At 39.2% G+C, this 23,610-nt stretch overlaps 1 protein-coding gene across 4 annotated transcripts in view; it reads left to right on the forward strand.

The window, feature by feature from the left end:
- DLGAP1 (DLG associated protein 1) overlaps window positions 1-23,610 on the forward strand; it is a 395,614-nt gene that overhangs the window by 304,772 nt on the left and 67,232 nt on the right. For all 4 annotated transcript variants that reach the window (XM_053984133.1, XM_053984159.1, XM_053984150.1 and 1 more), the window contains one exon: window positions 935-1,175. In XM_053984133.1, coding sequence (XP_053840108.1) covers window positions 935-1,175 — 241 coding nt within the window. The remainder of the gene's footprint in view (window positions 1-934; window positions 1,176-23,610) is intronic.

Genomic DNA, 23,610 nt, shown 5'->3' on the forward strand with positions numbered 1-23,610 from the left:
CAAAACATTTTTCTTGGTAACATTAATCCTGGGAGAGAATTTCTAATGGGGGGCTTTTCTACCTTCCTAACATAGTCTTATCTTCTCCTGCTAACTTGGTCTTGTACATGCTTGAAAACTAACAAAATCCTCAAGTGATGGTTTCCATCTGCATGTTTCATACAGTGATAATTATTGTGCTTTTATGCCAAGCTCGGGCTCAATGCTCAGTTTAGAAACATGAGCATCCATTACTAGTTAAGCCAAGGTAAATGGTTTCCAGATTCTTAAGACCTGTAGGAAGTTTTTGAATGTTCTTTGACCACCGTGAGTGCAAGTCTTTATCATCACCTAGTGTCTGCTGCACAGAGGATTCCTTTGCATCTGCTCTCAGCCAGAAATTTAGTTCTACAAATATTTTTCCCCAGCAGCAAACCTGGCTCCCTTACCAATCTCCCCTTCCTGTGTTTGTTATCCTGTGGCTTTCTAGCCGCTCAGGTTTTATCAGTGTGATTGCCTGTAGGTCGCATTGATAATGTACTGGGATTAAGCTGACCCTTCTTGTTTTCTATCTCATCCCACAATGAAAGTCTGATTTTTGTTTTACATGTAATTATCACAATGACCAAACATCCAACCTCTGCTGTGGGCCCTGGGTCACATAAAACAGAAGCTGCTTATGAGGGATTCAGGCTTCCCACCAGTTTCAGAAAAGCCATGAGCCCAAACTTTGCTGAATCTTTCCCCAACACCTCTGTCTCCCATTTTTATACATTGTTTTCTTTTTCCCTCACAATTGCTGCTATGGGATGTCCCATTTCTCTTTCTTCATGTGCAAAGGGATCCTCTAACAGGTGTTGGCCATTGTGCCACCATGGCTTGAGAGTGTTTGTATGAGGCAGTGTGGAACATCAGTGTATGGGATGCACTGACCCTGCCTGGTGTCTGCCTGCAGGTGAGTGAGATGGAGGTGAATGGTCAGTTCGAATCCGTCTGCGAGTCGGTGTTCAGCGAGCTGGAGTCTCAGGCCGTGGAAGCTCTGGATTTGCCTATGCCGGGCTGCTTCCGCATGAGGAGCCACAGCTACGTCCGGGCCATCGAGAAGGGATGCTCCCAGGATGACGAGTGCATATCGCTGCGGTCCTCATCTCCCCCGCGTACAACCACCACGGTGAGGACCATCCAGAGCAGTACTGGTGAGTAACACAAAGGGAAATCCAGAGATGGGGCAGAAAGGGAAAGTACTTCCAGTGCATTGCCATCAGATCAAGCTTTTTCTCTGCCAGATGCCAAGCCCTTAACAGAGTCTTGTGTTTCACCAGGGAGCTGGACAGACTAATCAGCCTCAAACCACCCACAGACAAAGGCTGATGCAGTTGTGGTTCCTTCTGTGTCCAAGCTAATTTATTCTGAGCTAAAAGCACATAGAAGGGAAGTCCAAGGTCATGTCTCGTCTCACTATCCTCCCCAAAAGTGCAATCACAATTTGGCAAGGCTGAACAAAGAAAGCTCGGGGTTAGCAGTTCTGCTGGCTGTGACCAGCAGAGAAGGGTCCCTCTGATGAGGTCTTTTACAATGTTGAAGTGATTGTGTAAGTTACTGCATGTGGTTTTTACTGGCTCGAAGAGACTGTTCCAGCTCTCTAGACCCCATCTAAGATGTGATAATGAAGAAAGGAAGAAGCAGTCTGCAGGTCAAAACATGCATGTTAACATTTTGCTGTTACGTTCTTTCTGCAGTTCAAACTATGCAAGCCTTGCTAGAGGCAGAGGTTTTGGTGTAAACATGAGACTTCAAACCTTTCTTATAATGTTTGAGGTTGCTTTTCTTTTGGAAATAACCATGATGAATTTCAGATTTTGTCACCAAAATAGAGCTTAAGGGGAAGAAAAAACCAAGTAAAACCAAATTCCAAATCTGCCTCTCTCATTCAGGGAAGCAAGAGGCAGGAGCCATTACATGTGTGTGCTCTTCCCTGTGGCAGGATGAGAGAGAGCCTCTTTCTTTTGACTTCTGTGCAACCATTCCACTGTTTTATGCAAGCTTCACTTACTATTCATATGCTGCTCATATACTAATCGTGTTCTTGACTAATATTGACTATTATACGTATTTCACTGTACCTGCTATCTCTTTTGCTGTATTTTTTCATTTCTGTTTTCTGTAAACTTTTGTCCTTTTGTGTGTTATCTCACAGGTGCAGTTGTTTATTCCTTGTAAGTCTTTTTTAAAGCTGCTTGTCAATTGTTCTGTGTCATCAAAGAACACTTTAAATCCTTTTACCAAAAACGTTCAGCTAAATTAAAGATTTTTCTAAAAGTAGCAAGTTTAAGTACTGTTGGAAATATATTGGCAATACATCACAAACATCAAAGCATTTTTAACAAATGCTGCAGAGTTCTCATCTACATCACTAAAGAAATAGTATTCACTTGACAGCATTTCTGCTATAGAAATAGCCCTTGCGAGCACACGGGGTTTGCACCAAACCACAAAGACAGGATTTGCACAAGGTGTGGGCTACTTCATTGTGTGGTATTAGTTTGTGTCAAACATATTCTGAGGCAAAAACTGAAGGATGGGAGTTTCCAGGGATTTTTCAGTGTGCACTCATCTTTGTTAAATCAGTTTGGGTTGATCCCAAAGAGGGTTTTCTATTCTGTGAGAATGGCTTTGGTAACATTTTTTTCCTTTATAAAAATAACTGTGATCATCAATACAGAAAATAATAGCTATTTTTTTCACTATCTGTATGTAAGAGGTTGTTCCTGTCACTTAGGAAAATTATGCCTGTGTCTGGGGATAATGGCATATAAATTGAGAATGTTGGCTGTGTGTGCCAGCCAAAAATGCTGGAAAACATGAAAGAGGAAAATCTGTACTGTAAACTATCTCTTGTTTATGGTCCCTTTTTTGTAGTGCAACCGTAGAGGCCTGATCTCTTCTCTGGGTAGCTGGCTTTATTTAAGAAATCATATGAACTAAACTGTGATATTGAAAAACATAATCCAGTGAGTATGTCTTGGGTTATTGCTTCTGTAGTCAGGCCATTAAAAGCAGAGAGGAATGATTTGCAGTGCTCTCTTTGGACATACATACAAGCATTTAAAGATTGCTGTACATGCCTGTTTTCTGCTGTGGGAATGTTACTAAGTTATCTTTTTCATTTTCTAATTCTTGGGCTCCAAGAGCCCATCACTTCCACTGGTAGCATTTCAGACAACTTGTGTCTCTTTTAGTACCTGACATACCACTATATGTTTAATGGGTATTAGAATTTAATTAATTCTGTTCAAATCATCTATATTGACTACCTTGGTGTTGCCTGTGCCTGGCTCACAGAAGACAAATATGAAAGGCAATGTTGATGGTTTCTATTTATATCTGCTTCAGTAAAATGGGAAATGGAACAACAACTAGGCAGACATGAAGAAAGGAGAACAGCATCTCAGGTTTATCTACACTGAGGTGATGTTGCAAATGTTTTTGTGGAGACATGGGAGCAGTTATGATCTAAAAATGGTTTTAACATCCCCAAATCAGAGAACAGTCCTCCTGCCCTTAAAGTATCTCTGCCTGTTCAACCAAGAAAGATTCCTTTCATCAACATTAGCGATACCCTCAAGACCATGGCTTTTAATTCACTAATACCAAAGCTGTGATCATACACTGGTATTGAGAATCTCTTTGACAGCTGAAAGTCCAGGGAAATGCCAGCTTGGTGGAAAAGACAGGAGAGCTGTCGGTTTACTGGATTCAAAATTGTTCCTCTAGAGAAATTATCCACAGCTTTCCAGGGCATCTGGATAAAGCAAGAACTATGGTCAAAAATCACACTTTGCCTGTTAGCCTTTGCTGTTGTGGTGGCAGCCTCAGGTTTTCATTTCCTTTCGCCACATAGTGTTGGCGGTTTAGTTCTGCAATCAGGAATTGCAACTCTAGCTCAGTTGATGAGGATGTGCCCAGTCTAACTACAAATCTGTGCACTGGCTATGGCACAGAACTCAGCTAAGGGTGGCTGCCCAGCTGGTGGCCTCTGCAGCCTGCACTGACCTTAGGTGCTGCTGTGGGGACACTGAGGGGTGCCTGCAGTTGGATGAAACTGAGCCCAAGTGTAAAAATGGAGGTGGAGGCACAAACTTGATGTCGCCAAAGAGGTGAAATGTTGCACTATAAGTGGGGAGGAAAATCCTAACCTCACCAAAGTCTGCCGCCAATGTTCCTCCTAATGTCCAACCTAAACCTTCCCTGGCACAGCTTAGGACTAAGTCCTCTCATGCTGCCGCTGTTTGCCTGGGAGAAGAGGTCAATCCCCTTATGTGATCAACACATACAGGTAATGATGGCAACCACTGAACCACAGCTGAAATGCAAAGAATGGAGTTATTTCATTACCTCACCTCTGGGCAGCAAAGACACACTGGGACACGGGCTCTTTTGGGCTTAGTTCATCCTAGTGAAAAGGCACAGGCTCCATTGGGCTCAATTCATCCTAGCACACAGTGACAAGGGGAACCACTGCCTGCCCCAGACATCAAAGGGCCTTGCACGCGTGCAATTTATCACAAGGCTGTGCTTTTATGATATCTCACTTCCAGCAGAAGGCTCAAGCATGTCTGCAAGTGTGTTGTCTCTACACAGGAATTCTACTTCTCAAAACCAGCAGAGGATGAGCAACACTGGGCATAATAAATGGACACTTGTTCCCACTCTGACATTCTTAGCATTCCGAGCTGCAAGGTCACTTTGAGCAAAAACTATTCCCTCCTTGCCAAGTCTTACGGTTTTAACTCTTTCCTCCCAACACCCCACCTGGCTACAAACTCCCTTTATCCTTGCTTTTAAATGAAAGGTTTTGGAATGAGGAAGAGAAAATGTAATTTTGACATTTTATATGGAATTATAAATCACACACAGAATCACTAGGTTGAAAGAGACCTTTAAGATCATCGAGTCCAACCCAGCCCTAATACCTCAACTAGACCATGGCACATCCAGTCTTTTTTTAAACACATCCACGGATAGTGATTCCACCACCTCCCCAGGCAGACCATTCCAGTATTTTATCACCCTTTCTGTAAAAAACTTTTTCCTAATATCCAAACTATATTTCCTTTGGTGCAGCTTGAGACTTTGTCCTCTCGTTCTGTCAGTTGCTGCCTGGAGAAAGACACCAACCCCCACCTGGCTACAACCACCTTTCAGGAAGTTGTAGAGAGCAATAAGGTCACCTCTGAGTCTCCTTTTCTCCAGGCTAAACAACCCCAGCTCCCTCAGTCGTTCCTCACAGGGCTTGTGTTCCAAACCCCTGACCAGCCTTGTTGGCCTCCTCTGGACACACTCAGGAGTTCCATGTAGTAAGTTCTATGTCACAACTGCATCATGCCTTGAAGGCTAATCAGCTGAAAAGCTCCATTCGCCCTCATATTTGCTCTCTCTGTATCAGTGGTGCCCGTGGAGGTATCCTGACTGGGGCCGTCCCTGGGAGCAGGGCTGTGCAGGCCAGGAGGCAGAGCAGCCCTGAAGTGCTGACATATGTTATACACCATAGGCTGCACTAAAAATTAACACCCAGGTCATTTGAGCTCTTCAAAGAAGTTTAATGAGCTGTGAGTTATTACATCATTTGATCCCAGGTTATTTGCAGATGCAGCTATTGTAGCTGAAGCGCTTCAGCCAACAAATCCAGTCACTGGATAAATAAGTAGCCTTTTAACAATTTTAAGTCTGTGAATCATTTCAATGAGCTTGAAGAGTGCAGTAATTAAGAAACAATGAAATGTTAAAGTAGTCTAAAGAGCATTTTTCTCCCACAGGTATTGTGTCTATGTTTCTAAACTTTCCCTATGTAGTCGTGCATGATCCTTTGATGTAAACAAACCTTATGACATTGTGAGTGTTCAGGCATGGGCACACATGCATACAAATATATAATATAGTATAATATAAAATATGTAATGACATCTCTCTAACAGACTTCAGGTAGTAACGTCAGGAAAACCTCTGCACTAGATTTCAATTCATTTCCTATCCTCTGTAGAGTTAGGTGAAGAGAAATCTGCAGCAATGCAGAGTTATCTGCAGCAATGCCATCTGGTGATTTTCAGTAATATTACACTTCTGCTTAAAAGTAAAATAAATAAAAATCCCAAGGAAATCATGGTGCGTAGCCAGCAGGTTAGGGAAGGACAGAGAGTTACCACAGTATATGCTAATTACGGTCTTTCAGCTGAGCAAACCGTTTTCCTTCCTTTCACTGGAACATCTGATCAAGACAAGTCGGGTATTTCGTGGAAAATCTCTAAGGGGCTGCCTAGCCAAATGAAAATAAATGAATAAGTAAATAAGCATATAAAATGCAAACAAGTCAAAAACCTGACTTGTGCCAGGCAGAATTCAAGAATTAAATCAAATCCTGTGGATAAGGAAGCTGTAACTGAGTGTATGCCAGATGCAAGTCATTTGGATTCCTCAGAGCTGTCCTTTCAGAGACTGCTCTGTTCAAAAGAAGACAATGAATTAGGATTTCACATGTGATTTCCAGTTGAAGCTAAGGTTGGTTTCTGGATCTGTATGAAAATTAAGATATTTCCACAGAAGATCTGAAGAAATATAACTATGTTAAGGCCTTCATACAGATGTTGAAACTTAAAATAAATGTGAGGATTGTAGAAAACTGTTTGACAAAGAATTTACATGGTTCATTTCCTCTTTTTCCTTGAGTAATCCTAAAATGCATTCTGCCTTTGGATGTGCTATCAAATTGCTTAAATCAGCACTTAGAAATGTTTTCCTTTGCAAATGAGGATCTGATCTTGGAGGAGAACATTATTTCCGATTTCAGAGGTGTCTGACTGTAGCTAGTACGAGTTTCATCTCTTCTATCCTAGTAGTCAACTTGATGAATGTTAAGCTCCACATCACAACAAAACCCACCATTTTTATGACGCCAGTGAAGGTTTTTAATGAGAAATTCAGAAAGGATGAGAAAATGACTTTGTTTTGTAGGGCATGGCCAAATTATTTTTTTCCACATTTGAAAACGTCATTTGGAGGAGTTTACAGCAGTCTCCAAATTTATAAATGTGTTTCAAATACAGAGAATGAAAAACCAGTGTTACCCTTTGGTATTCCATCTTTGCTTACCATTCTTACTCTTTATTTGCTTGATATGCTCCCCATTGTTCTATGCAAAGAACTATTAAGTGTATTTCTTATCCACTGGAGCACAAATGAAGAGGACGACACAGGGATTAGTTACTTAAAATGTAATGTTTCTTTATTTGTTAATCTTGCATTAATTTCGATACAGAAATTTTGTGGAAGCCCTTTGCATATATTTGTCTGGAATGTGCTTAAATTAGTTTTTCCATTAATTCATTTCTTTTGATTATACTGCACACACAAAAAGTGATAATCTTTTCAGGTGTTCAGATTTACACAGCTCTCCTAAAGGTGTACAGAGCATGTTTGGATTTGAACTCTGCTTTAGTTTCAGACTAGATAGGTGTGTTATCAAATGCACCACTACTGGAGATTTTTGTAGGGATGTTCAGGACCCCAGTTTCATGGAGACCTCCCTGTGTGCTAATGCAGTGAGAAAGTCCTGATCCTGTGCTTGTGTACCCCACTCCTGCTGGTGTGCATGTTGTTGTGGAAGTGCCCTGATGGAGCCTGCAGCCATGCCTGTGTATTACAGCACCTGAATGCCCAGCACCTAGCTGGGAAAAAATGCCACTTGATGTACCATAACAAATGTACAGGAAGTCATTACAAGCAAAACAGTAATTTAAAAGTTGTTCTGCTGACTGAGCACTGCATGCCTCAGGTCTCATTAGCTGAGAATTAACATTTTTCAGAGCCCATAAACAAGCGTGAAACCTCAGTGATTTTGCCACAATCCAAGAAGCAGTGGATTATGACAGTCTCTCCTGCTCACTGCTGCAAGGCAAGTCTGCCCTTTGCCAGCAGCTTGGGCTGGGTGACAGGTCTGCCTCAGACAGGGGCAGCAGCTTGGCTCAGGTCTGGTGTCCTAAGAGCAAACTCAGGCGCAGGGCAAGGCTGATGTGATTTCAGCAGCTCTGACTCAGCAGCCCTGTGTATCTGTGGTTCTGGGGACAGAGTTACCTGACTTGAACACAGGGGTAGGAACCAACACTCTTTGAAATACGCCTGGAATCACATCACAAGGAAGCAGGTTTCCCGTAGCAGCACCAGGTTGTAATTGCAAACTAATGGGTGGAATGTGCAGCAGGATATAACATAAAATAAAACCACAGTCCTTTTCCATTTGTAAATTGTGAAAGGTCAATATAACTTTTATCCCAAAATGTTGTTCTCAGGAACTGGTCATTGCTCTAATTCTCAGAACTCTGAGAACTAGAGATACATAATTCCTTAGCTCAAGAGCAAATAATTACATTTTCAATTTATGGAAAAGTACAACAAAGACCGGAATCTTTGTTTGTTCCAGCTTATTTCCATTGCAACGTTTTTGTGATGGCAGTGACAGAGATGAGCTGAATCAGTTACTGAAGACATGCCCCAATTTATATAATGAGATCACATTTTGAGTAATAATTCCTGCCATTTTCCTAAAATAGATTAATGTGCTTTTAACTGCAGTTGTCTTTTGGAAAGCAGGACTTAGGCCTCTTTCCTGAGGAGGCTATGCTTAATTAATACATCCGGTGTGTAAAAATAACTCAGGTTTTTCTTTTAGTTTGTTCTATTGTCCAATCTCCAGCCATTTGCTGCCACTCACCTACCCTAAGTTCCACATCATTCCTTTAAGACAAACCTCAATATTTTGGTTTTCCCCAGATATAATACTTGCAAATAATACTTGCATATAATACTCTCTTGAGCCATAGGATTTTGCAAGAAGTTACAGATTAAATACTTGGTGATGATGAGCTTTTTTAAGTGACTGAGTGATTTTCAATAAACTAAGATTTTTTAATAAGTGTTTTTAATGAGTACAGCTCTACAGGGCCCCTCTTGTAGTACAGCAATTTGTTTGGAGCCATTATATTTCATCATATCAGTAATTCCCATTTTGGAGCTCAAATATGATGCATTAGGTACTGAATACTGTAAATAATTGCACATTTTCATGCTTCCTAAATATGTGTTTATGCAACAGTGTAACAATAATTGGGTCTTTGAAGCTATGGTAGACTATGGGATGAGTACATTATTAACCACTTTTTGAAACAAACACTGCTTTGTTTCTTTAATAATATGTCAGACAAACCCAAAGGAAACACAGCAGCAAAGAAAACTGTGCATTAAAAAAATTGCAGAACCTCTGAAGTATACACAGAGATGTGATTTACTCTTTTTATTTCTTGCTATTACACCAGTCTCACTGCACTGCTTCTTACAATGCTCAATAACAAACACAATGCAACTGAAATACTGGGATCTGAAAAACAACTGATGGTATTTTGCAAAGAGGGACTGTCTCGCTGCCATCAGAGTCTAACAGTTCCTTTTATCAAAAGCACACTGCAGGCAGATGTTGGTAATCTGTTCTAATGCCACAACCTTTGTCTGGCCTCTCAAGGGGCAAATGGATGTGTTGGTCTTTGAAAATTGTTTTCCCTTACTGAATTTAGCTTTGGTGAGATGAGAGAGTGCTAAATTGCATCCCACTTAAAATGCAGTAAGCCATCTGAGCAGAACAATTCCTAGTTGCTTTGATCAAGGATTTGAGCTAAGCTATCAGAGGAGGGAAAAAACCCTAAAAAACAATAAATAATACCACAGAACCCTCTACTGTGGCAGATCTCTTGCCTGTTCTGTTGAGGAAGATGCCCACCTTTTGTCTCTACGCAGTCAAGATGATTTTGTCTTGATAACCATTCTCTTTCTTGTAACAATTTTCAAATTAATTCTGTCTTTAGCTAAAGTAAAATGTAGATATGTATCCCACTGGGAAGGTTTAGATGGAAGTCAGAATATTGTAATAGGATAGCAAAACAAATGCTGGCAGGCTATTTCTGGTTTGAATTTTTTTTTTTTCCTCTCAATTTCTTTTAACTTTCTTCTGAACTTCACAAAGAACCAAATAAAATTATGTAGAAAGAACCAAATAAAATTATTGTGGCAGAAAAAATCAGGGTCTACTAGACCAAAATAGCCAAGCTATGAATAAAACCCAACTCCTAAATGAGCCTCAATCTGACTGCCTCACAAAGTCCTGAGAAAACCTGCTGCTCTCCATTTTGCATGATGACTGATTTGCACCCAAGTAACAGAATGAGTTGTTACCTGGTCCCATGGCCTTACAGACCCTTACAGACCCCTGAATGCTCATGTGACATTTTACCATTTGCCTCTTTTATTTAAAAAGGGGGGAGCAAAAGAAGAAGGGTTCCAGAGAGATGGAGAAGGGGTGAAGGGAAGTATTGCATGTGTGTTGGAAGCTCTGACAGTGGGGTTGGTAGGGCTGCATGCTCTGATCTAGGTGAAGTCAGATACTATCTTGTTACATACTTCCAAAAAAGCTTGTCTTGCCCTGTTTGTGATGTGGCTATGAGGGAGTTAGATTAATGCATAGCTAAGATCAAAATGTTTATTCTCCTTTCAGGAAAACAAAACAAAACAAAAAAAAAGGAGATAAGTAAGGACAAGGACATCATTAGTTAAGACTTCCAATACTAACATCATCATTCAGTCTTCCTAGATCTTCCTCTAGGATTTTGCCCACAGCCAAAAAGCTGCATCACGTTCACTCAGATGTGTACAGTGTCATTTTGTGTAAATAGGCAGTTGTGTTTAACCTTACATGAGCTACCTGCAGGATTAATTCTTAAACAGGCACTCCTTGTCTTCACAGACTCTGCAGCCTGCGGCACATCAACATCTGTTCCAGTGTCGCATACTTCCACAGATTGCACATGGAGTAAGAGCTCCCTCTCATAATCCAATTTATATTGCCAGTTGGCCCCTTTTCTGGACTTCAAATATGTGCTGCAGTCCCAAGAGCCTTTTTCTATTTCTGTCAGTGCTTACTGAGAACAGAAGTGTGTATCTCCCTTTTGGAGGGTGCTTACTGCTACTTCAGCTGAGGAGACTCTCACAACAAAGGTTGCTCTCATATCCTGTGAGTCTGGGTGGCATAGTCGAGGAATACTTGTAGGGTGAAGGGGTACTGAACCCGAAAACATATGGATGGTCATTTTTTTTATTAAATAGAATACAATAGCACACCCTACAGGTGACATGCACCACTGGAGAAAATGTGTATCTGTAAATAAGTAGCAGTTAAAGAAGTTTTTATTCTTAACAGTTTTTTGGTTTGTTTTTTTTTTTTCCTAATTCAACATGCCTGCTTTCATTTAAGGGCAAAGAGTTTGGTGATTAAGTAAAAAAAGGTGAGAAGAATTGAAAAAAGGGGAAGGAGAAGGACAAAGGGAAAAAAAAAAGATTTGAGTAGCAAAGTAGGTCAAGAAGAGTTTCATAAAACAGAATTGTGGCCTGCACTTCAAAAATCATTCATTATGTAGAATCAGTAACACCTTTCTCTGTGTGAATAGTTGATGGTGAGAAACATATGCTTTGAATTTTTCCAAAATACTTTGTCTTCTCCTTATTCCTTCATCATTGGTATGTAGACTAGGTGGAGATGATGTGCTGTCTAGCATGTTTTATTGATGCTGTTTGAGCTCCCAGTGTAGTGAGTTTTTGACATTAATTTTAGAACATATTTTCTGGTTGTGATGAGATTCCAGTTTTCCTGCCGGTAGGAGATATAGAGGGATATGAAATGGTCATCAAGTTAATGGTGTCCAGAATCCCTTTATTGCCTTCAAAGGGCTGGCAAAACTAGTGAATGGAAAATAATGAACATGACAGATAAGTAGGCAGTGGATAGAAAGCTTGAATAGCTGTGGGAATTTTTGGGACCACAGCAGCAGTGTTGTAATTTCATGAAATGAAGGGGAATGCTTTCCCCCATCTGTTCTGCAGGTACATGTCTTAATATTTAAAGTACAATGTTGCAGACCAGAGCAGTCTGTTAAGTTACAAAGCTGAGACATGTCCTTTTTTTTCCTGCAAAATTTGCTCACTGAGGGTCTAGTTGTGTAAGGTGCTGTGTCCTCAGCTGCCACCATCATAGAATCAGTTCATGATTTCTGTATGCCTGGTGTCGCAGAAACGTCTGGCTCCTGTATTTCACTGCCAGTACCTTTAAAGCCAGAGGAGTCTGGGGCAGGAGCATGAATCTGTTGGAATCCAATTTAGGATATTTGTTTAAGAAGAAACAAATGTAAGTTTTTCTAGTCCTTTTGCTGTTGAAATCTTAAACTGGGCAATAAGATTCTAGGGCATAATACAGACATGGCTTGCAAAACAATTTCCAGGGAGTCTTTTCAGATTTTGGGGTTGGGTTTTTTTCCATTTTGCTGCTAAAAAAAAATTAGAGCCTGACAGGTGTCAGTGAGGTAAATATTTACACTTCTCCTATCCTGCAGTAGGAGGCAAATTTGTAGCAGAATAAAAACTGATTTTATTACCCAGTGTCAGGATTTTTTCTGTCACATCCATAAATGAAAGAGATTGAATGGGCAACTGTATCTTTCCTTCTTTATGATTAGCAAGGAGATCATGCTCAGCAGAATAAGATGAAGAAATACTGGGTGCCCTGTTGTCCATAACACCATGTTGAGAATTGACCACTGCCACAATATTTCATATATGTGTGCTAAAGAATGATAAAAAGGACCACGCATTGCAAACTAGCATGACTCCATTAAAGGGGTTGTTCCTATTTGCACTGCAATCACATGCACTTCTCTCAGACCATTTGTTGTCTCCTCCTCTGCACATTAAGTTTGGTACACACATGTCTTTTGAAGAACTGGCAAAAAACTAACTTTGCCAGCTATTGCTGATGTGGAGAGGAAGCCTCACTCCATCTTCAGACAACTGCCTCTCCAGCAGGCATGGAAAAGTGTCAGGAACTCTTTTAGGGTGGCATTCTGGCCAATGCCTATGCAGATGCACAAGAACAAAGTATTTTTTATCAAAGCCAAAATGTATGTAATTGAAATTGTCAATTACCATCACTAATTTCCAAAAAACCCCAGTGTGTTTATCAAAGAACATAAGTGTGGGAATTGGGAACATGTGACATTAATCATGGGTGCAGGATTAGGCATACCCACCTGGTCTAGGCTTCCTTTATCTCACTTCCAGCATGACATTAACTAATTTGGGGCCTGAGGCATTGTCAGCTTCTGACACTGAAGTGTACTGGCTGTATCAGCATCATCTGGAATCATCTTTTACATCTAATTTTATTCTCCTGAAAAGTATATTATTATTATTATTATTATTATTATTATTATTGGAGCAAGACAATATGCTTCTTAAGAGAGAGAAAAAAGCCCAGAGAAATTATCAATTCAAGCTGTCAGCAATATCTAGCTCATTTATATGGTTGTGAAAAACATATCACTTGTAAAATAAAACTGGTGCATGTTTGCTTTTTGATAAAGTATCAGGAACAAGTAGGTATCTTTCTACTGGGGCAGTTTGTAGAAATTTTGCAAAATCCAAATTAGCATACATCTTCCTAAAATTGCAGTAAGTTACAAAATTATTTTCATCAAAAAAAGGAAAGTGTTGCATTTCTCAAATTAGATTAAGTGAAAATAAGTTCACATTGCAAAAGTGGTAATGTCATTAAATAATTTGATAGAACAAGGCCTGCTAATGCCTTGTGTGCTGCTGATGCACGTCATCTGCCAGTCAGCTTTCCACTTATCCTTTAGCTGTTTTGCTGATTCTTATCAGTTTGTCTGCTTAAAATGTGTTTTATAAAATACTTTTTCTTTCATACACTTTGATTCATCTTTACTCTCACTGCAGATTTCCTATTTAACTCCACTGAATTAATATTTTAATACTTGTTGAAGATGAAGGCAACTGGCATGTCTTCTCCTCAAGTCGTATTTACACTGATTTCTCTGGTGCAGTCCCTGATGACTTCCCACAATAATCAAGACTGAGCTGTTTGCCATGCTTCACAGAAGTGGTTAGTTAATGAAGATTTGTTTGGGGACAAGCTGAAGCTAATGGCATGGCTCATTTCCTCAATAAAACCTGCTGTTTAGTAAACTGTATCTGATGATCTCATGACACTCATGTCAGTCACCATTTTTCCTAGGACAATTATTCTGATTTTTATAGATAATGGCTCTCCAACCATTCTTTAATACTGTTTTAGAGAAAACTAATGATGTGTCCATAATCAATCTAGCCTCATAGATTTTTATCTTTCATCTTTTCTGCCTATGAAATATGTAGATATCTTTTAGTTTGTCAGCCAACAGCACCCCTCCAGAAGTCAGACTACAGACTCTTCAGACAGTATTCAGATGTCCATAATATAAATAGTCATATTTTATATCTGCTAAAAGCATTATTGCATAATGTTACCACTCTGCAACATTCCCCACTGTGTACATGCATATTAATCACCCATGGCTGTAACAGTCATTTCCTCTAAATTTTGCCTGTATATTAATTTTTTTGTTTCCCCCAGTTGTACCCTTCTGGTTAGCATGAAGAAGAACTCTCCTTCAATTACCAGTCCAATGTGTTGTTGGACAAACAGGGCAGCTCCAGCAGACAAGTGTCATCCCTGTCAGAAGAAAGGGAATGGGTTACAAGCAGGAAGTGAAGAGGAGATGACAGTGTTTCAGCTCTGGCAACTTGAGAGATTTTTCTGGGTCCCTAGTAGGAAATGAAATTTCCTTTTTCCTTTTTTTTTTTTTTTTTCCTTTTTGTGTTTTAATTAGTAGAATTATAGTGAGGCCATCTCAGCAGACTGGATATGGTGGCTTGTAGAAATACAGCAGCTAAGGTCACCCACTCAGTCATGAACTATAAAACCATCATATTTGCAACTTGTGAAATGGAAGAAATGGGGATAACTAGCACAGACTGCATTTAAAGAAAGATCATTGCTGATCTGTAAGCATACAATACTAGTGCTTTTTCCTAGTACTTTTTAACTGTATATAATTATCTTTCAGACAAGCTGTCCTTTTTCACAGCTTCTTTCTTTTGTTTCCTTTTCCTCTGATTCTGTTTCATGTTGCTAGTTTTAATAATTATCTAACTGTTTCTGGTTTTTGGAAAGGAGAAGCACTGAGGTGGATTCCACTTGTGCAGATGGGCTCACAGTCCCTCTGTCACCAGACTCAGCTGTTGGCCCATGGGCCAGCAGTGCCCACCTCTCACCATTTCGTTGTTGCAGTTTCACTGCACTCAGCAGCATCAAGGGCAATCCCCTGCTTCTTGCTAAGCTATATATCCTATGCTGTGTTAATGAATCTTCTGCATCTTTTCTGAATTCTTATTTCATCTTATTGGCACCATTTCCACTTGCATAAGGCAGCAATGAGAAAGCTCCAAGCCGTGCGTTCCTTGCAAAAACAGAAGTTTGCAATCACAGAAGTCCTGTTGTGTTAGTAAAAACACGAGAATTTGAGTTACAACAGTGTGAGGAGGCAGAGTTCAGGTCAGGCTGGCAATGAGCCGTCATAAAGATGTTGCCTTTCCAGAATAGCATTTGAGGTGAGGCTATCCTGCATTGCATATGTGAAATTCAGTGCTTTTACTTCTTAAAATGAAAATTCCTGTTAAACAAAAGTTAGCTGGCTATTGGAGAAGTGCTGGTAAGGCAATCCCAGTACCTCTTTCCACTGTCTAACCTTTAGGGGAAAAAATTACCAGCTTTATACAACTTGGTCAGCCGCATCTCCATTTTTCTTAACATGATCTTCATTTTACATAGACTAGATTGAAAAAGCAGATTATGCAAGAATGTTTCTTCTGGCCACTTGAGGGTTTTAACAGCAGAATAATAACTAGTTCCCCATCCTGTATATAATTATGGCAAATTCTGCTGAGAGGATCAATTTTCTCCAGTCTCCATTCTCCCTTTATCTAATCATATTCAGCAGGAAGTTTTGCCAGTAATCTGGCTGGCTCAGTTCCACTTCATGATAGTTCTTTTACAAAAATCTCTTATTGAACAAGATGTTACAAATACAGTACAATTACAGTATATTGTGTTCTTCCAACTTACAGATTTTAAAATGTAACATTTATGGTGAAAGCAAGGCCTATGGTTCATTCAGATGCATGAACTTTGTGGCACAGGGTCAAGTTTTTTAATAACTGCATTTGCACATGTTGATTTATCTCATTTGATGCTTTCAGGGAATCCTCCTCTTACTAATGGGTTGGAATTGGTCATAAAGATCTGCTCCAGCACAAGATACAAAACTCTTAACTAGGTTAGATATAAATACAGTTCCTTTTACAAGAATTAGATTGCTAATAACAGCAGTAGTTTGAATTAAGTGTAGTTCTGATATCCAAAATGTTATGGGCTAATCCCTTTTTTCTTTCAATGTACCCTAACTGAAATGTTAAAAACTCTTGCTACACACTGAAGGCAAAACTATTTCCATAGCCCAAATGAATTTTGCCCTAAAATAAATATATCCTAGATAATCCTCTTTGTATATCAGAAATAAGCCCATTGATCTAATGTCTTTTGAAGCTGAGCAGCTGAGGATATCTGTGAAATCACAACAAAATCGTGCAGGTGTGCTTAGCGCTAGCACACCCCTCCATGGCCTGAGTGCCTGACAGGCTGCCATGTGTGACCGTGCCATGCTGGAGCTCGCAGCAGCCAAGGCACAGCTCTGGACTTCACAGCTGCAGACAGCACTGAGGACAGACAGTTCCAAGGAGTGAAGTTCAGCTGAACTGCAGCATGGCATGAACTGCGCCAGGGTGCCCTTTGTCTTTCACTTTTCTGGAAGTCATGCAACTGCCTTGATAATATCACCCCTTCGTGTGCGAAAATGAAAACTGTTCTCACAATGTTTAGGAAAACAGGAATAGTGGAATGCTTGGAAAGTCACAATGAGCCAGCACTGTTGAAAGTGAAACAGCGGATGTTATTGGCTGCACCTCCTGCTTCCAAGGAGACTGACATCTGATCCTGGAAAGAAGGAATGTGAAATGACGTTTTTGATTTGGAAGGCTATTAAAATACTTCAACAGGTGCTCTACCTGATATGTGCCTGTTCTAATGCAGAGCTTTGCAAGTTTGGTATTAACAATGCTTATTTTCTTGAAAGCTGTTGTTGTGCCTCAGTTTTGTGTACTTTTAATTTGTCAGCTTTATTCAATCTTGAAAGATTTCTAAATGGATTTTCCTGTCTACATTCCTTGCACCAACAACTTGCATTACTTCCGCCCCTAATTTAGTGAACAAATTGGTCCCAGGCAGAAAGTTGCAGTATGAATCCACATTTCCCTGAAGGATACCTGCTTGTGCTTTTGACAAATGTTCATCTCAAACTGTAAATGGAAGAAATGAGAACTTTCTTGGAAGTAACTGCAAATGTGGGTCACAGCTTTCCAGCAGACCTGTGATGAAAATAAGATGTGGCTGCTTCCTCCTCTGACCCAATTGTTCTTCATTAGCATCAGCAATAAGCCCTATTAAGCATTGCTGCAGCTCTCTGGCCTTTTAAATTCACACAGGGAAAGATCACTTTTGTGAGGCCTGAGAACAGTTGGTTTTACTTATGCATATATGATCTTGTGGGAACAAAGGGAATCACTTAAAGCAAAGAGCTAATAATTTCTTCCAGAGATTTTCACTTAATGTAAGGATGCGTGATTCGCTTAAAATCTTGTTTGTTGCAAGCATTGCTTCCTAAGAAAGAGACTACAGCAGAATGTAAGCACTTGCTGTCTTTCATGGTCATCTTTAAAAGAGAAAGATAATGCATAACATGTTCAACAAGATATTTTTCTTCCCAAAACAAAAGCTTTCTCACTTGCTGGGGGGGGGAAAAAAACTCTCAAGTACCAGACCATGGTGATGTACTTTGTTTTTTTAAAAAAAGTTTGGAGAACAGATGTTTAACTCCAGGGCCAAGGGTTTGCCTGAGCCAACTCTCTTGGCGAGCTGCAAAAGCAAATATCAGGAAGGCAAAGCAGTCACCCCATAGGATACCTATAAACTGCTTGTTGACTCTTGAGATAGACAAGGAGACAGATTGGCATTTTTGTGAGCCTAAAACTAAAAATTAAGGACAGTAGTGACAGACAAGGCAAGATGACTTAGGTGGCAAGCCACAGCAGGAGCAGTGTTAAACTGTGGTCTCTAAGAGGACCAACCATGATCACAGGAAGATTCATCTGGGACCAGCTGGGAGAGAACCTCAAGTCTGTTATGTTTTGAGGTACATAATTTTCATCCTATTCCTTATAGTAAATAAAGTCTTTCCCAAAAAGACCCAGAGCTTTTAAGCTTGAAAAGATAAATTTTACTAAACTTTTACCTGAAGTAGTTGGTTTTAAAATATAGGAAATTCAAAGTGACTCAACAAGATGGGATAGAAATTAATAAGACTGGAGAACATTTTGATGAAGAAGCTGTGAGTGAAAATTGCTCAGGAAAGCAGACAAAAGCTGCCCAGTGGAGCTAGATTGTTCCCTGCATTTGACACAAAGCTTCTGTGTGGTGTTAAACAAGCAATTTCCTGCAGGTATCAGAGCAACACAGAATCACAGACTAGGCTGGAAGGGACCTTTAAAGATGAGCTAGTTCCAACCCCCTGCCATGGGCAGGAGTATGTCTGCCTGCTTTGAACTTGTTTCATAGGTTTCTGGCTGGAGATGCTTATTTAGTTGGTTAATTGCTGAGATAGAAGTGAAGTCACAGGGAGCTCTCCTTTGCATGTAGGATGTGATCATCTCCTGTACCCAATCTCTACTGAATTAGAGGCCATTTTGTGAAGAAATAGCCAAATGGGCTGATTTAGGGCTTATAAAAGGCTGTGGGGTTTTTTTATAGGTTGAGTACAGGGCATATATTGAGAGCATCCTCAAGGAAAACTTATGTGCAGATAGATGGCTATATTGATTATACAGAAAAATATATAATATAGACTTCATAACTAATCTTCTGTCCTCTGATTTCTCCCCAGCTTCAATTTAGTTTAAATTGTAGCTTGTGCCTCTCCATGTGTGGTTTTCTCTGGGACGTTCAGTGTTTGGATTTTGTAACAATTTGTGTTAAAAATGAGACTCTAAGTCATTTCTACTGTCGTATGGAGTTTCTTTATAGGCAGAAGATGCAAATGCTATTGTACCTGACTAGCTCTCAGAGAGCTCCCCCAGTTTTTCCAGTATCCAATGCTGGTACATGTAGAGCACTTTTTATGCTCTCTTTGCAGTATTTAATGGTATACAGATTTAGCCAATCATCCTAATAAAATTTCAAATATAAAAAAAGCTATTCTTTAACAGAAATGCAGAGACTGAAAAAGGCTGGAATAAAGTTGATCCCATAAGCTGTTACCGTTTTTACATTGAGTTGCAAGCCTTATCACACAAAAATTCACTAGAACACAGTGAACAAGGTTAAAAATCAAGTATTTTGGGAAAGGTAGCAGTAGTTATAAGTAATGTTTAAAAGAAAGGCTTAAACTTTGCTGTTTCAAACATGTTTGCCATTTCAAAGAGCTTCCAGCTTTAGCTTTAATACCCTCCCAAAATGTTTCCTCTTTAAATTTGGCTCTACCCCCAGAAATAATTTCCTTCTTGAAACTGAAAACAGCAGTGACAGCTCTTCTGCATGTTAAGACGTCACTGCTTAAAATCTGATATCGCATATCCCTGCAGGCTCAGAAACCGGAGCTTTATATTGCTGCAGAAGGTTGATCTCCAGCTGCCTAATTATTCTGTGCAGCTGCTTCTTTCAAATCCTGTAAAAGCCTGATGTATCAAAGTTGAAATTATCAATTTATGCCATGAAAAGCTTTCATAAGTCTTATATATATATATATTTGGTTTTATGATTTCAAATTGATCCATAGAGAGTTGAGTATGTAGCAACTGTACAAGAAATTTTTTGAAAACTGAAATTCAATTTTTTGGTTTTGTTTTTCTTGTAATATGTCTTCATTCTGGAAAGATGCAGTTTCAGAAGAATTGGGCCAGTGAAAACTTACACACCCTGACATTCACTGAGTGTCTTTTGATAGTATAGTGTAATACAATACTGTCTTGGCTACAAAATATGTTTCTTGCACAGCTGTCCTTTGCATTCAGTTACTTGATTTCAGTAATAATGAAAAATAGCCTGTCCAAAGTAGTGTTTCATAACACACTGTAAACAATATAATTTGATCTCAACAGCATTAGGATGGTCAATTAAACAGAAAGTCGAGCCACCAGCCACCTGTTAAATCCCTTCACTGCTGCTCCATCACCAACAAAGCTTGCCCTGTGCTCAAGCTCTCACAGGGTGTTTTAGAGAAGATGAAAAGCCCAGAAGGTCACCCCAAGGGACTTCTGGGAGCAGAAGGAGACAGGGAGGCTTGGAACCCTCACAGAGGGGCTCGGTCCTGTGGCAAGTCCCGCTAGAGCCAACCAGCTGTGACAACAGGATCTGTGCTACTGCATTTAATATCTGCTGAAGTTGTTGAATTTTGACAGATATGACAACACTAATCATGTGTTTGGTGTTAAAAGCATAGGATTTGACATAGTGATAGACCTGCATATCTTAACTGAAGGTTTTAATGCTACTTTGAAATGGAAAGGAGAACATCCTCATGGATGAGGAAAAGGCCAAGCTAGCTAATACCTTTTTTGTCTCAATTTTTGTAAGATCAGTTGTTCTCCAGGTACCCAGCCCCTGAGCTGGAAGACTCTAACAGGGAGCAGAGTCAACCCCCATAATCCAAGGGGAAATGGTCAGTGACCTCCTGCACCACTTAGACACACACAGGTCCATGGGGCTGGCTGGGAACACCCAAGGGTACTGAGGGAGCTGGTGGAAGGGCTCACCAAGCCACTTTTCATCTTTTATCAGCCGTCATGGCTGGTACACAAGCACTTCTGGTATCATGGTGTTCTACTTTTGATACCCACTTGGTTCACTTTAACATTCTTCCACATTTTAATCAGGACAGAAAGGTGTAGCACAATGTAAGCACCAGGTAAGTGTGTCAGCATGCAAAATCCAATAGTTTTAGAGTCACTTTTAAAATTCTGTCATTTTGGTGTTATCCTCAGGTCACAAAAAGCATTGACACATCCATAGCAAATAGCAAGGTTCATACACTTTGCTGCAGGTTACCCATGCTGTATTCCAGATTCACTTAATTGCTTCTAAAGTTTGGGTTTTTTTTTTTTAAGAATGAAATTTAGGAAGGCCATGAGTTTATTTTTGAAAAAATAACTACATCAGTGCATGTTTCTGCAACCTAAACATAAAAATCTCGTGGGAATTAAAGCCATCATATTGATTTAGAAATACCTAGAACATGAGTTGAGTTGGAATTTCTGTGTTTCAGCCATAAATGGAAATGTAGGATTAATTTTGACTGAAAGAAAACTTGCCAAAGGCCGCTAAGTAACATTGTTTTGAATGATAAGCAGGTGCTTGATGCTGTGAAGTTTTGCTGAGATTAGGAGTGAAAAAGTTGAAGGGACAGAGTTTCCAAAGCATTTCACTCCCATGTTTTTCAGTGGAGTGAATCCTAAAAATCCACTGCAGAGAAGAGGTAGACAGCTGATGTCTATGATTCAAAAAACGAAGTCAGACCTTTGCCTGATATATAGACATACACTTTTATAGGGCAATATGGCTAACTTATTTTATAAGCAACTGATACATTGCTGTGACTTGTAAGGTTTGTCATTCATCTTGTTCTACTGACTGCCTGGAAAAATAATAAGCCAATTATCCTTATACTTGTCATGTATTATCTTAAACTATGACTGATAACTTTTGCTGACATTAATTTTAATATTTTAAGGAGATTTTTTTTTTTTCTTCTGTGGTTAGTTCTACTATTATGCTATTTGTGTCCTCTGTGAATTCTCCAGGTGAGAAGAGTTAATTTTTTTATTACAGAGAGATAATTAAAAAGGATTTTGCAGTTTCCTTTTTCACGTATCACTAGTTGTTTTAGAATTCACTTTACTACAAAATTTCACTAGTTACATAATCCTGTTCTTTGTCTATGCAACCACTCTTCTGTAAAGTGAAAATCTCAGACCCTACCATGCATACATCAAAAGATATTTGCACTTGTGATAGTTAATTTTCAAAAATTATTCTGAATTTTTCTGAATTGTTCTGAAAATAAATATTTTCAGAATGGACCTTCTTAGTCGGAAATAATGAAGAAAAAAATTCATATGATGATTTCTGAAATTTTGTTTCATTGCCACTGAAGAAACTAAAGATTCATTTCTCTCCCTCACCAGAATATTTCCTGATGTGTGTGCAGTGTTGTGCATTTATGGTTTCAAATACCCAATTTCTTTACTTTTGTGATCTATCTTCATCATTCCATTCCCACTTATAAAACTAATTATGATAATACTCAACATTGACATTGTATTTTTCATCCACAAATGAGAAAAGTAAGGATTATTGGCCCTGTATCACTGATGAAAAAAACTGAAATAAAAAGGGAATTGGAGCTTTACTTTTACTCTAGACCTTCTGATCTAGTCTTGTGAGTGCTTATAACATTAAGCTTCCTATCTGAGTACTAAAGTTTTCTTCTTCTCATAGTATTAGCTTATATGCCATGGTTTTAAATTTGCCTCTATTTTAATTCTGTTCATTTAAACTCATTTCAATTAAGATTTTTAAGGGTTTTTTTAATATATACTTAACTCAATAAATTGTTTTTCAGTCAACATTTAAAGGGATTTAGGAGTGAACTCATGGATTTTAAAAGTTCAGAAACTGAACAAAGCAACATATTTCAAAATTTAATAGTTATGCTTGTCTAATCAATACACTGCTAATGTGGCTGCTAAGAGTGGGAAAGTGATTACTTAATTAAGCTTTGGCAGATTAGAGTTATTTGTCATCACCTTGATGAGGACTAAAGAAAGCAAGGATGCTCCCTGTGAGAGCTGGACTTTTGATCCTCCTTAGAGAGAGAAATAGAAGAGATGAGGTTCCTTTTGTTATATGCATTGGTACATCTGCATGAAAAATTTTGTTCAGCATCTTCCTAGGGATCTTGTTTGTAACCTTGGTGTTATAACTCACTTTTTTTCTGCTTACCAAATTAAACCCAGTTCCTTTTGACAGGCGTTTGCCATCAGTGTTTAGAATCTAAATCTTTGTGCAAAGAGTCAAGTTACCTAAGTGTTTTATATCTATGTGAAGTTTCTGGATTTCATGTGAGATGGGAAGATTAACACTTATAGTTGATAAGTTAACTTTATTTCCTAAAAATGGATTAAATTCTTGAGTTTCTTATTTTTTGCAACACAAATGTTTGCACTCATGAGAAAATTCAGCTGACATAGTTTTGGGAAATCAAGGAAATAAATGGCGAAAACAGCTGTAAGGAAATTAATATTTGGCTAGTTTGCTTGGAGTACAGTGAATTTCTCAGTCAGAGCAGAGTTTCTATCTGCTACAACCATTAATTTTGCTGATTTACTGTAAACATTTGAAGTGGCATAAGAGAGCCCAATTTCCTGCCTTTCTTTTAGAAATAGTACTGCCTGATTCCCACATGCAGCCCACTTCAGCTTGGA

Source organism: Vidua macroura, chromosome 1 (genome assembly GCF_024509145.1).
Source record: "Vidua macroura isolate BioBank_ID:100142 chromosome 1, ASM2450914v1, whole genome shotgun sequence".
In the NCBI taxonomy this organism is placed as follows: domain Eukaryota; kingdom Metazoa; phylum Chordata; class Aves; order Passeriformes; family Viduidae; genus Vidua; species Vidua macroura.